The 14,949-nt window shown below is 39.8% G+C and overlaps 1 protein-coding gene across 1 annotated transcript; it reads left to right on the forward strand.

Annotated features, from left to right (window-relative positions):
• The first annotated feature begins 519 nt into the window (after nt 1-519).
• slc25a39 (solute carrier family 25 member 39) lies at nt 520-13,299 on the forward strand. The gene is made up of 12 exons (XM_057817966.1): nt 520-726; nt 5,232-5,337; nt 5,397-5,456; nt 5,597-5,647; nt 6,697-6,806; nt 7,701-7,768; nt 7,840-7,964; nt 8,030-8,203; nt 8,282-8,391; nt 12,303-12,384; nt 12,454-12,534; nt 12,596-13,299. The coding sequence occupies exons 2-12, from the start codon at nt 5,241-5,243 to the stop codon at nt 12,712-12,714; spliced, it is 1,077 nt and encodes a 358-aa protein (XP_057673949.1). The 5' UTR covers nt 520-726; nt 5,232-5,240; the 3' UTR covers nt 12,715-13,299.
• The last annotated feature ends 1,650 nt before the right edge of the window (nt 13,300-14,949 follow it).

A 14,949-nucleotide genomic window follows, 5' to 3' on the forward strand; every position in this document is an offset into this window, starting at 1 on the left:
GCAGTAGGCTGCTCAGATTATGCAGTACCCAGATTGACACAAATGTCTGAGAACATATTATTTGGTGAGATGCACGTGACAATGTTGTGGCATTAGCAGTGCAATGGCAGTGACAAGTGCAAACTTGAGTTGAGGATGGTGACAGCTCTTCGAAATAAACTTTCTCTGACTGTTTATTTGGGCTGTAGTAACAGGGGGCATCAGGTTGAAGAGGTGGAAGCTGCGGTGTGAATAGTCTTTTCAAGCATGACCTCTTTTTTTTTAAGTTGTGTAACTCTCTTTCTATGTAGAACTCCTAAAAAATCTCCTTTCAGAACTCTAACCTTAATTTAATGGTTTTCTCGCTTAGAAACGTCCCCTAACTCAGTGAAAGTGTTTACATACTGCAGTACGCAGTGCGCCTTCCGTCCGTTAGATGGCAACAGCGCAACAGCAACGTGGCGGAAGCGGACATTTTTTATCACTGATGTGTAAATCATGTGGAGTGTCATTGCAACCTCTAAGATAATGGCATCCTGCGGACAATACTTTATAGATCTGTGAAGTTTTATCGTCAATGATTTGATAACCGCCCCTTGTCAAACACATTTTAATGGGACAAACATCGATGGTCAAACATAATGGACGAGAGCAGTTGACGGTAGGGCACTGCTCGAAAAAATACTTTGACAGCATGGGTGAAAATATTAGGCGAAGAGGCGTTAGAAGACTCCAATTCAAGTAAAGGTGAGTAGAAAACACTAGAGAGGTTATGCTAAATAGCTAGCTGGCTAGCCCACAGCGCTCGATGCTAACTCGAATTCGTGAAATCTGGTTAAATGCAGCTTTTAATCGTAATATGAAGTCATAGTATATGTAATATCGTACTACAAATTATTGAATTGTAATGCATGTCCTTGTTGTACGTGTCAATGAGCCAGTCGTGTGACAGACAGCACGAGGAAAAGGACATGGTGTACAGTGTACCGATTGACTGTATACTTTTGCAAATTGATCAAAACGCTGTTATTTCTCTTTTACGGTCGTTTTCTGTTTCGTTTGATGGAAATGACGCCACTGCTAATTGATTTGAATTACAGACGGCGTGCTTTTGTATAGTGGCTGAAGGTAACGATATATTTTGACGTCGACCAATTTGGAGTCTTTAGTGTTATTTATCCACAATCGCATCATCCTATGAATGATCTCATTGTCGATCATTCGCAGAAAGCGCCGTCCTCAACAGATGGACTGGACGTCTATCGCCGTCAATGGCAGCCAAAGAGTAAAGGTTAACATTTGTAAGGCGTTGTGTTGAGCGGCGTGGTCTTAGCAGGCCTTCCTGACGCTATTTAACTTCTGTACACCGTTGATAAGCTATCGCCAAAACCATAGTAAGCAACTCCGCCTTGGTTAAACGTGCTGTTTGTGTGCCTCAACATATTGACAAATGACTCTGGCAAAGCAAAGCTTTTCAAAGGAGAAATTTGCGTTGTAAGCCTCAAAGCAAATGCAGGTAGTCGTTTTTGAATGTTTTCAGAAAGCAAGACAATACACAAAAAGTCCCCCACTCACAATTAAGTCAATCATAAAAACACCAAGTTATTGATGATCATAATTTGTTCCCAAGAAAGTTCTTTCTTACGGTAAGAATGAAAGAGAACTCGTATTTTAGTTGGAACCGTCAGATGATTTTAAAGGAATAACAGAAAAATTACTTTACCCGTGCAAGAAAGTTGCACAAAGTATTTGTTTGCCAATCTAGCATTCCTTAGACCTCTGATAATGGAGAAAATATTGTTTAGACCAGACATGTCCAAAGTCCGGCCCGTGGGCCAAATGCGGCCCTTGGCCGAATTTCATCCGGCCCCCAGCCTCTGTCATAAAATCAATAACGTCTGGCCCGCACACAGACTTAATAAATTGGTCAGCAGTACTGTTACCAGCATATGAAGTAGCTTACACACTAAATGCTGCTCCTCATTTACCCACTAAATGGCAGTAGCATCCTAAGCAACATTACCCCGTGTGACCCTTTACTCCCAATTTTCTAAAATGGCGACAATCAACAAAAAAAAGAAAGTTGACTGCGACGTCCGACGCTTCAAGGATAGGTAGAAATTGGACTATTTCTTCACTAAAATACGCAACAACTGTGTCTGCCTCATTTGCAAAGAGACAGTCGCTGTTTTTAAAGAGTTCAATTTGAGGCGATATTACGAAACAAGACACGCTGATATGTACGACAAGATTACCTGGAAGATACGCAGCGAGAAATTGAAACAACTTGAAGCTAGTTTAATTTCACAGCAGCAGTATTTCACAAGAACCCGAGAGTCGAAAGAGAACACCACAAAGGCTCGTTACGAGATTGTTGAAATTATTAATTTAAATAAATAAATAAATAAAGCAAATATGACACACAGAATGGCTTGCTAAAATTTGCTTAAATATATTGTTCTACGTAAAGGACGTCAGCCAAGGTTGGCCCCCCACATTTTTACCACAAATCTGGCCCCCTTTGCAAAAAGTTTGGACACCCCTGGTTTAGACGCAAAAAGGACATCGCCTGCGAGCGCAGCCATTATGTGATGAATGTGATGTTTAGTCACACTTACAGCTCATGAAAGCTGGTAAAAAGTAGCTCAGGAAATAGGCTGTAATGGTTTCTCTACCTGATCAATTTGTCACTGTCTTAGTAGTGGCATTTAAAAATGTCTGACATTGGCTATTTTGCCTACTTCTGGGAAATATTGGCTATTTAACTTTTCCCTCACGATTCCCATCATATGAATTTAATTCAGCGTCTTTCAACTTTATTCAAGATTCTTTTTGCAGGGGCGCACATAATCAAGGCGTTCTCTATCCCTTTAAAGTGAACATTTAATGTGTTAAAGGCACAAAAATTTAACAAAAGACAAAAATTGTAGTTTTGTTGTTATTTTTATGTTCATTAAGTAGGATCAAATTCCTGAAAAAAAAAAAAAAGGTGTTATATACTAAGGGTAACACGATTCCTTTTATAAAATTCGTACTAAAGGGTAACACGATTCCTTTTATAAAATTCGTACTAAATAATTTAATAATGGTAACCTAACAAAATAGATACATGAAACAAATTACTTTTTAATAAGATAAATTACAGATGCACGATAATTATCGGTCCAATAATAGGAATTATGACGTCCTCCCAATAAATCCGATAACATTATTAATTGGCCCAATAATGTATAATATTTTTGTCACGGTGTTGGTGGATTGGGATGTGTGTGTTAAAACTGTTAAAAGTGCACAACGACATTGCCCTTTCTGTGGATAATGGAAACCCAGCTATCCTTGTTTGATTAGACCTCACGGCAGCATTCGATACAGTCGACCATACGTGCCTTGTATCTTGCTTAGAGCACTTCATAGGTATCCGTGGTAACGCCCTACAATGCTTTAAATCGTACCTGGAACATAGGACCTTCTCGGTAACGATTGGGGAATTTTCCTCCTCACAAACTTCTCTGTCTTGCGGGGTGACACAAGGATCTATTTTAGGGGCTGTTCTATTTGCATTTTATCTCCTACCTTTAGGATCAATTATAAACAAACATAATATCTCTTTTCATTTTTATGCTAATGACCTGCAGCTGTATCTGCCCCTGAGACCCAACGAACAAACTGCTCTCACTAAATTGATGGAGTGCATATCTGATGTGAAGCAGTGGCTAGCACGAAATTTCTTACATCTTAACGAGAGCAAAATTGAATATATTACTTTTGGCACACCTTCCATGATGAAGGCCCTTGAGCCCAAAACTGGCGCCGTGGCTCCCTTCTTTAAGACACGCGTTAAAAATCTAAGAGTAATATTTGATAACAGGCTCAACTTTGAAAAACAAATTAGTTCTGTTGTAAGAGCAAGTTTTTTCCAGCTCCGTGCTCGATTATTAACCGGTACACCTAGACGTGAACATATTACCCCTGTGCTATCATCGCTCCACTGGCTTCCACTCCATTTTAGAATTGATTTCAAGCTTTTACTGTTTGGTTTTAATTCTTTTAATGGCCAGGCTCCTTCTTATTTATCGGAAATTTGAACTCGCCGTAACTCTGGCAGGGCTCTTCGTTATACCGGCCAGCTTCTTTTGCAAGTTCCGAGGTCAAGACTTAAACAGTGAGGGGACCGATCGTTTGCATTTGCTGCACCCAGGTTGTGGAATAGCCTACCCCCAGAAATCCGCACCATTACCAATCTAGGCCTTTTTAAATCTCTGTTAAAGACGCACTTTTTTAGACTCGCTTTTTCCCCTGACCAGGGTAACATGGTTTTATTTCTTAAGGGTTTTAATGTTCTCGGATTTGATCTGTTTTTTTGTTTGCTGTTTTGACTTTTATCGGGATGCGTTGTTTTATTTTTCTTAATGTCATGGTATAGTACTTTCCTTCCTTTTATCTGTCATGAACCATGTTTTCTCTGTTGTAAAGCACTTTGAAGGCCTTTCAGGTTTTTGTAAAGGGCTATAGAAATAAATGTGAATGATTGTGTTTGTTTCCGCTCCTGTTTTGTACAATGTATCAGTGACTGAGGGTGGTTTAGGAAGAGGGAGTTTTGCCTCAAATCAAGCGGTCCCTTTCTGTGACGTAACGCTCAAGCGACGGCAGTGTGCAGCATGGCTGGCTAGTAAACAACAAGCATAGCATCGGTTGTGTGGGATTTTTAATCAAGTTGTCAGTGGAAAACTGACATGTCAAAACTGTTCTTGTCTTTGTTTTGTTCATTATATTAATGTTCAGGTCGTCATGAAAGATCTGGTCAGGTCAAAGGCAAATAAATCTATGCTGAATCCACAACTACTATTTTTGACCTTCAGGTGTTCAAAAACTCAAGTGAACATACATTAAAAATAAAATATGTATTATCGGTTATCGTATCGGTATCGACCTTGAGGAGCATGACGTTATCGATATTTGTATCAGTTTCAAAAAATGGATATCGTGCACCCCTAAGACAAATTGTATTCATGCAGGGATGTCAAGTTTTTATTCCTCACATCCTTATCAAAGCTTTTAATTGACCCAAAGCAAAGATGGGGGGGGGTATTATCTTAGTATTATTCTTTTGAATAAGCTAGCCAGTCCCCAAATGTCAGTTCGTACATTTGATTAATTGCAACAACATGGCACTACTATACTTCCATAACAGACAATGTGGAAGCACGCGTTTGAACTCGTAAACGTTGACCTTTCTGTGTTTGGGGTGACAGGCGGGCACGATGGCGGAACGGGCTGGCGGGGGCGCTTCGGCCGCCATCTCTCCAGTGCAGCAGATGCTGGCTTCGGGCACCGGGGCCCTCCTCACGTCCCTTTTTGGTGAGACACAAAATTTCACAATGGCCCTGAAGGACACTCACAGTGTCGTTGGTTTGCAGTGACGCCTCTGGACGTGGTGAAGATTCGACTTCAGGCCCAGCAGAGCCCCCTCCATCAAGGTAATGGCCACGCCCTCGAAACCGTCATCCCCGTCTTATTCGTCTGTGGTTTGGTTTTGGCATAACAAGCTGTCAAGCGGATAGGATTTGACTTTCTGCTAACAGCCCGACGCTTGTCTGCCTTTTCTTTCTTTGTAAAGCTTTAACTAGCGATGCTGCTTCCTGGGCCGGTGTCGCTCGCCCCGCCAAGTGTGAGTACCTGGACCTGCACTAAGTTCTTTCTTTGTGTGTGTGTGTGTGTGTTAAGAGACAGAAAAATAAGGGAATTTTGTAAAGTTGAGAGAATAATGTAAGAAAGTTGAAACGTTATATAAATTGAAAGCTAATATAATGACTGCTGAGTTCAATGTATTCTTAAAAAATTACAAATTTACCATCCTCACAAAAACATCTTTTAAAAATTAGAAAAAAGAAAGAAAAAAAAGCAATTTCACCCCAAAAGTACAGCATTTTTGTTAAAGAATAATGCTTTTTTTTTTTTTTTTTAACTTGGTCAGTCTCTCACTTTATTATTTGTTGTCATTTTACATTTTTATTGTTGAAAACAATAATACCCAATAAAAACAAAGTTTAAAAAGCATTTTTTTTTTCTCTGACAAAGTAAATTTTTTTAGGAACAAAATCCTTTTTCCTTAAACGTTTCCTCAAGAAAAACATGCAATTTAACGCAAAATGAATTTTATCTCCAAAAGTATTAGATTTATTCTTACAAATGTAACATTTCATTCTCATAATTATTCGGGGAGAAAAAAAATCTGATCATATTCTTGAAAGACATTTATTCTTGAAACCTAACTTTCTATACTTTACAAAATGTCTCATAATCACAACCTTGTACATGTGATCCATGGTAACTCCATAAAACTAATTCAACTTTTTTTTGTTGTTGCAAGTTTTCAACTTAACACCAGTTTGACTTTAAATATAAGAATTTTAAATCTTTTTTATCTGCATTCTTAATTTCTGGGGGAAAAATAAAGTCTTAACATGAATCCAATTCTGATGTTGATTCTCCTTTATTTTTATTGTCATAACTTCATTCTAATGCTATTTTCTTTGTGTGTGTGTGGCCTAACAACCTTTGGTAGTGTGTTTGCGTGAGTGTCACATTTCAACAAAACTTTGCATTTTTGTACCTTTACTAATAATTGACACGCGCGAGTTTTTTAAAAATTTTTTATCAGCCACCCTGCCAAAGTTCAAGTTTGGAGACGTGCTTTATTTTTCTGTCTTTTCCCAGGGAGGTGCTTCCTGTATTGCAATGGCTTAATGGATCACATCTACGTTTGCCAGAATCGAAGCAGCTGTACCGCCTGGTACAAGCCGCAAACGCATTTCAGTGGCACCCTGGTGAGTTAACATTTCCAAATGATGGTTGTCAACGGCAGCCAATAAGTGGGTAATACATAATAGTAAAAAAAAGTGAGTACATTAAAGAATTGAATTAAATCATTAATTAATCATGTTGAAAATTACAAAAAAAATCTCGAGTCACTTCCTGTTCAGTAAGCCAAAATCAATAGGAAGTGACCTGTAAATGCCCCAAAATCAACAGTAAGTGAACCGTAAATGCTTCATCAGGAAATGGAGTTGCGTGAAAATCAACAGAAAAATGACGTCAAATGCTCCAAAATCAACTCTTTGCCTGGCATTGGCTGCCACTGCAGCCATAGACGTTTAATCCGTTTGAAGTGGGAGGGAATGTTCATTCGCTGCCACCCTCCCACATCAAAAGAATTGGACGTCTACTAGTGATAAACTCATTCCAATTCACAGCAGAAGGATGAAAAGGGCGTGTTTTTCCTGTTTATAAGTTGTTTTGTGTAATGATTTCCTGACCCATGTATCGATAATTGCTCATGAGATGAGAAAAACATCTGTTACAGTGAAATAAAATTAGTTTTTTTTTTTTTTTCTTCATCAAAAATTGTTGCGACATATTTTGGTTCTACATTATATTTTTAAGACCTAGTGATAATCTCATTTAAACTCAGGATGAATAGAGCTACTTTCCCTGACGGAACTCTCCCAAGGGATAAATAAAGTTTATTGAATTGAATTAGATGGAATGGTTGGACGCCTAGGCCCGTCAATGGCAGTCAATGAGTTTAAAAAAAAAAAAAATCCCTCCCAGTTTGAATGGATTGGTTCTGTTGCCGTCCATGGCAGTCATCTCAAAAATGTTTAAAATCCATTTTCTGTCAAACTCAACGGCAGCCAATAAGTTGTTTGTTTTTGTCCCAGGATGCGTTTGTGAAAATCACCCGCCACGAAGGCCTCAAGTCTCTATGGAGCGGACTCCCACCCACACTGTCAGTAACCCTGCCCAGTCCCCCAAAAAGTGCTCTTCAAGTATTCTCAAAGCTCTATTTTGTGTGCGTAGTGTCATGGCCGTGCCCGCCACCGTCATCTACTTCACCTGCTACGACCAGCTGCGGGACTTCCTGCGTTTCCGCATGGGTTTCCACGGCGACCACATCCCGCTCCTTGCCGGGGGTCTTGCCAGACGTAAGCCAGTGAAAAGGCACCCCCAAACAAACTTGGAGGGTCTTCAATACACGGGTGTGTTCCAGTGGGCGCCGTGACGGTCATCAGTCCTCTGGAGCTGATCCGAACCAAGATGCAGTCACGCCGCCTGACGTATGGCGAGTTGCGCGTGTGCATCCGTGGCGCCGTGGCCCAGGGTGGGCCGCTGTCGCTGTGGCGCGGCTGGGGACCAACAGTGCTCAGAGATGTGCCCTTTTCGGGTGAGAGCACCCACATTGCGACATCGGCTGGCGTTGCGTCTTCTGTCTTATTTCTCCGGTTTCTTTGTGTATGTGCAGCCATTTACTGGTTCAACTACGAGTTGGTGAAAGCTCACTTGTGTCAACGCTCTCAAATCCCGCAAGCCAACTTTGCAATTAGCTTCACCGCAGGCGCCGTTTCAGGAACGGTGTGTATAAACAGACACATACTCTCCACTTTGAATGGATGTTAGCTTGTGAATAAATAACAAGGATGACTCTTCTGATTTTTCACTAAATTCTACACTGTGAATCAGGGCCGTACAGAGACTGATGGAGGGGCAGGTGCAAATAGATCAAAAGGGGCACATGAACAAGAATGACACCTTACAGCAACATAACTTACAGTTTAACCAGCTTTACAGTATAGCGTAATTTTCGGACTATAAGGCGCACCTGACTGTAAGTCGCCACGTACCAAATTTGACACAAAAATGGCATTTGCTCATAGATAAACCGCACTGGACTATAAGCCACAGCTGTCCTCACTGTATTATGGGATATTTACACCAAAAGATATTAACCGGAAACACTTTATTTGAGAGCGGCATCATAAGACTGTACCTCTGCTATCAACACTGTTTTACAACAGGCCTCCTAGCATGCATTGCAGCGCTACAGATGTAAATAACAATCTAACATAGACTTCATAATGATATTTACGGGGCACGGGGCTGATTAATATTGGGCCTGCATTGTTGGCGTGGCTGTCAAAGCTGACACAGACAAGTCACAGACAAAGAGCTTTTTTCGTTGAAAATTCTTGTGAATAAATGCCTAAATCCCTGACTTCTTTATAGATATGGACACAAAACAGTCTCGATTCTTGGTTAAAAGCAAAAAAAAAAGTGCAGTTAGCATTTATTTTACTTGAATATGTCGAAGTACGATGCTAGTCTGTCGGTCAATGTGGCGGCCGCCATACGTAAACAGCGCTTTCCTGTGAAAATTCTTGTACATAAATTCTTAAATCCCTGAATTCTTTACAGATATGGACGTAAAACATTCTCGATTCTTGGTTAAAAGCAAAAAAATGTGGTTAGCATTTACCATTTTATGTAAATATGTCGAATAATAATGTTAGACAATGTGGCGGCAGCCTTACAACAAAGAGCTTTTTACGTCAAAAATTCTTGTGAAAAAACAAAAAATATAATAATTACCTTGAATCCGCGAACAATTCACTCCTGAGACAATCCTTCCTGTTTGTATACGGTGCAGCTTTCGTACTTTTTCAACATAAATCCGGCGTTGGATCGCTGCATGTGTCACTGCGCCAGACTGCGAATAACTGAAGCGGATTGTGGGATGGCCCCCTACTTGAAAGCGTGGTGCAGTGAAGGTCTAATCAAAATTCACGTTCTTTTCTAAGTATTTTTTTCAGTTACTGTTCCAATTGTTTCATTAATTGCTAGTTACGGTATTTTGGTAACACATTTGACAGTTGTACCATAAGACTGTCATAACAGCATCATAATTATTACATGACTTTGCCATGAGGATTAATGAATGCTTTTGACAGATGTCATTTTGTGTCATCCGGCGTTATCTCACTTTTGAATGGATGTAAAAGATGTGAGCTGGACATAAATGGAGTTAGTGACATAATTTGCCGGATGACACTTAATGACATCTGTCATAAGCATTCATTAATGCCCATGGCAGTGTCATGTCATAATTATGAGTTTTATGGCAGTCTTGTCAAATAAAGTGTTACCTTTTAAGCCGCAAGGTTCAAAATGAGGGGGAAAAAGTAGCGGCTTATAGTCCAAAAATTACGGTAACTGGCTGTGACTGTGATAGACCTTAATTGGGACCGGTCAATAGTAGAAAAAAAATATATGGACAGTAGCGCGTGCGTGTGTGTGTGTGCGCGCGTGTGTGTGTGTGTGTGTGAGTGAGGGAATGGGGAAGGGAGACCTACTACATAGTTGGGCTGCAGCTATCGAATATTTTAGTAATCGAGTAATCGACTGAAAATTCTATCGATTAATCGGATAAAACAAATATATTTTTAGGTGGAGCAATTATATATTTCATCTAATCTTGAACCATTTTCAGCCAATCAATGTCTTTATTTTCGATGTATATTGTTGAAAACAGCCAACAATTGCATCTCAGATGTAACTAGAATTAAAAAAAAAAGATTAATTCAGCCAATCAATGTCTTTATTTTCGATGTATATTGTTGAAAACAGCCAACAATTGCATCTCAGATGTAACTAGAATAAAAAAAAAAAAGATTAATTCACTGCATAACTCAAAAACCTTTTAGACCTTATTAATAATTATATATTTATATATATATCTTAAAAATGCCGTTACGCTTGATAACACACATCACTTATAAGTTAGGATTCCTTCCCACGTGTTTCAATTGAATTTCTATTTGTGTCAAGCCATTTTTAAGTTCTAGTTAAGTTCTAAGTTAGTCTAAACTGTAAGTCCTGATAGGATTTTGAGTTTTTGCAGTGTTCAAAATAAATGTACAATACAGGCTGTATTGGAGCACATTAGGGACCAGTGCTACTTGGTGTTTTATCCAGCAGTGACTACTGAGCTAAAATTGATAGTTAGCATTATTAAGTTTTTATTTTACACCCTCATCACTCCACAATGCTATGCTATGTTATGTTAAAGCCTGTATGTTAGACACGTTAGCCACGCATCGACAGTGGTCATAATTAATAGAAACCTAGCCCTCCGCAGGGCTAACGTTACGTGAGCTAGTAGTGACAGTAACGTTAATCTTATTTATTAGCGCTTAGCGCTCTTTATTAGCGCTTAGCGCTCTACTGCTTTCAGATGGCAGCTGTTTACGAACGCTGCCCAAACGCGGCCTAGTCTATCATTTCGCATCTAGTTCAACATACATGTGATCTCTATGAGACACATCAGACGCTACCTGCTACCAACATAGCATCGTGCGGGCTAGTATTTAGCAACATCGCCGTCATTTGTAGCGGCTGTCGGCTGCAGCAAGTTTTTATTTATTTATTTATTTATTTTACCTTCCTCTCCGCACGTGACATCAGCGCGTTGTCCCGCATTAAAAGTAGTCCGAGCAAAACGTGATGCTTAGAGCTGTCAAAATAAACGATTACTCGAGGTGAATAAAATTACTCAGATCAGTTTTTAAAGTCGAGTTGCTCGAGTATTCGTTTCAGCTCTACTACATAGCATTAACCTTACCTTATAGGTATAATAGCAACTTTCTGTTGACCACTTCACTGTTGTTGATAGGAATGTCCTTCGCAATTGCCAGTAAAAGCAGCTCTGACAACCTCTCTTCTGAGCAAAGGTTGCAATGTTTGGTCTTCACTAATTTTAGTTTTGAGAAAGAACGTTCCACCGTGTCGAAACAGCAATGCGGGGGGGGTATCGTTTTTAAAGTAGTAAGCGATATAAGAGAAATTTTTTTAAATCCCCACAATAAAACCTGATGTAAAAAATTTTCCCTATTTGCCTGAACGCCATTTATAAGGCTAACACTGTTAGTTTCCAACCACCAGATGTCCTCGGACTCCTCACCAAACACCCACGTCAAAGAGGAAAGATTTTATAAAGATGTTTTCGGTGTTAAAGTACTCTGTGGTGTGCCTGCACAGTCGGACAGCACACACACACACACACAAAAAGCCTAGTCAAAAGGGGCATGTAGGGGCAAAGGTTCAGGTGCTCAAGCACCGCCCCCCTTTGCATGTGCCAACTGTGAATGTAATTGGGAGTTGCCCCCCCCCCATCACCCTTTTGTTTTTCCCATTTTCTCATCTAAGGCAGTTTTTCAAACATTTTATAGCAAGTACATTTTTTTTTTACAGCAAGGTTGATTTATCTGAATTAAGTTCCTCAAATACCACCCCTACAATAGTGTCCCCATTTCCCCCAAATTTCGGGAATGTTAAAACAATTTTTGTGTGTGTGTGAAACTCATGTGGTTCAGTCAAGGTTAAGAACCACTGCTAGAGGAGGCCCGTGCACCACCACACTTTGAGAACAACTCAAGGAATTGTGGCAGTAGGTGTTCCAACATACTTTGCCAATAAATTCTCATTCTCAGATCGCCGCTATCTTGACGCTTCCCTTTGACGTGGTGAAGACTCGCAGGCAGATACAGCTGGGAGAGATGGACACACTTGGAGGTTTGTTTAGGAGCTATGGTAAACGGCGTAGAATCGCCATCTTCTCATTATGGTCACTTGTCCTAGCAGCACCATTAAAGAAAACTGCATCCACCTGGCACATCATGAGGGACATTTGGAGCGATGTTGGCTACCGGGGGCTCTTTGCAGGTGTGTGCTGACAACTTGTTCACATTGTAAAATATTTTTGAAATGACACTTTTTTTTCCAGGTTTCATGCCACGGGTGATCAAAGTAGCGCCAGCCTGCGCCGTCATGATCAGCACTTATGAGTTCGGAAAAGCCTTCTTCCAGAAGGTTAACCAGGATCGCCAGCCCGTCACGTCCTGAAGGGATGTCGGAATCTTTTACATTTTTAGGATCATGTAATGTGAGTTTTAGTACAATGCAGGTTTTAAGTCTCCTCATCCCAGAAGAGAGAACCACGTTCTGTTAAATCGGATCCAATTTTGTATTTCTGTTGAATCGACTGTATCGACAACTGTCGCCATTAATCCTAATATGCAATGCCTCATGGGAAATCCATGATGAAAAGATTGCATGATCTCCTGAACACGCATGGACATTCAGTCAACAGCGCTCATATATAAACTCGTGTTCCTCACACGTGAAGCGGAGCCATGAAGAATATGAATGCACTTCTGTACATTTCAATGCAAGCACGAAATAGCCTCGCAGCTTGAAAAATAGGACATTTCCAAGCTGATTCTTTTGAGGATACTTTCAACAGCGCTGTGTTATAGAGTAGAATTATGTTGCCTTAAGATGGAATGTTTCATTTTTAATTAAATGACATCATGAAGTAGTTGGAGTTTTGTTTTATTTGGGAGATTTTGGAAGTTTATTGTACATCCCTGGGCCGCCATCGACATTCTGTGTTAATAAAAGTAAATTTGGAGGAGAAAAAAAAACTTGGCGAAGAAAATCACAGTAAAAAAAATCGGGGGGGGGGGGGGGGGGATTTAAAAAATTTGTATGTCACAATCATTGCGTCTCAGTTCAGAACAATTGGACGTCTGTCATTGTGAATGGAAGCGTAGAAGTCGCTCAACAGATATATATGTATATATATATATATATATGTATATATATATATATATATATATATGTATGTATATATATATATATATATATGTATGTATATATATGTATGTATATATATGTATGTATATATGTGTATATATATATGTGTATATATATATGTATATATATATATGTGTGTATATATATATATATATATATATATATATATATATATATATATATATATATATATGTATGTATACAGTTGTGGTCAAAAGTTTACATACACTTGTGAAGAACATAATGTCATGGCTTTCTTGAGTTTCCAGTTATTTCTACAACTCTTTTTCTCTGATAGAGTGATTAGAACAGATACTTCTTTGTCACAAAAAACATTCATGAAGTTTGGTTCTTTTATGACTTTATTATGGGTGAACAGAAAAAAGTGATCAAATCTGCTGGGTCAAAAATATACATACAGCAGCGCTAATATTTGGTAACATGTCCCTTGGCCATTTTCACTTCAATTAGGCGCTTTTGGTAGCCATCCACAAGCTTCTGGCAAGCTTCTGGTTGAATCTTTGACCACTCCTCTTGACAGAATTGGTGCAGTTCAATTAAATTTGATGGCTTTCTGACACGCACTTGTTTCTTCAGCATTGTCCACAAGTTCTCAATGGGGTTTAAGTCAGGACTTTGGGAAGGCCATTCGAAAACCTTAATTCTAGCCTGATTTAGCCATTCCATTACCACTTTTGATGTGTGTTTGGGGTCATTGTCCTGTTGGAACACCCAACTGCGCCCATGACCCAATCTTCGGGCTGATGACGTTAGGTTATCTTGAAGAATTTGAAGGTAATCCTTCATTATCCCATTTACTCTCTGCAAAGCACCAGTTCCATTGGTAGCAAAACAGCCCCACAGCATAATACTACCACCACTGTGCTTGACGGTAGGCATGGTGTACTTGTGGTTAAAGGCCTCACCTTTTCTCCTCCAAACATATTGCTGGGCATTGTGGCCAAACAGCTTGATTTTTGTTTCGTCTGACCACAGAACTTTCCTCCAGAAGGTCTTATCTTTGTCCATGTGATCAGCAGCAAACTTCAGTCGAGCCTTAAGGTGCCGCTTTTGGAGCAAGGGCTTCCTTCTTGCACGGCAGCCTCTCAGTCCATGGAGATGCAAAACACGCTTGACTGTGGACACTGACACCTGTTGTCCAGCAGCTTCTAATTCTTGGCAGATCTGCTTTTTGGGTGATTCTCGGTTGAATCTTCACCCTCCTGACCAATTTTCTCTCAGCAGCAGGTGATAGCTTGCGTTTTCTTCCTGATCGTGGCAGTGACAAAACAGTGCCATTCACTTTATACTTACAAACAATTGTTTGCACTGTTGCTCTTGGGACCTGCAGCTGCTTTGAAATGGCTCCAAGTGACTTCCTGACTTGTTCAAGTCAATGATTGTTCAAGTCAATAATCACTCCCAAGAAATTGCTAATTCGTGTTGCTGTATGTATATTTTTGACCCAGCAGATTTGATCAC

The sequence above is a fragment of the Corythoichthys intestinalis genome, chromosome 16 (genome assembly GCF_030265065.1).
Source record: "Corythoichthys intestinalis isolate RoL2023-P3 chromosome 16, ASM3026506v1, whole genome shotgun sequence".
Classification (NCBI taxonomy): domain Eukaryota; kingdom Metazoa; phylum Chordata; class Actinopteri; order Syngnathiformes; family Syngnathidae; genus Corythoichthys; species Corythoichthys intestinalis.

What these genes read in the sequence shown, in the direction of transcription:
- slc25a39 (XM_057817966.1), top strand. Translation starts at nt 5,241, where the DNA reads ATGGCGGAACGGGCTGGCGGGGGCGCTTCGGCCGCCATCTCTCCAGTG. An exon ending in GCAGAGCCCCCTCCATCAAG is followed by an intron (nt 5,457 to 5,596) that starts GTAATGGCCACG and finishes TTCTTTGTAAAG; the next exon opens with CTTTAACTAGCGATGCTGCT. An exon ending in AGAGATGGACACACTTGGAG is followed by an intron (nt 12,385 to 12,453) that starts GTTTGTTTAGGA and finishes TTGTCCTAGCAG; the next exon opens with CACCATTAAAGAAAACTGCA.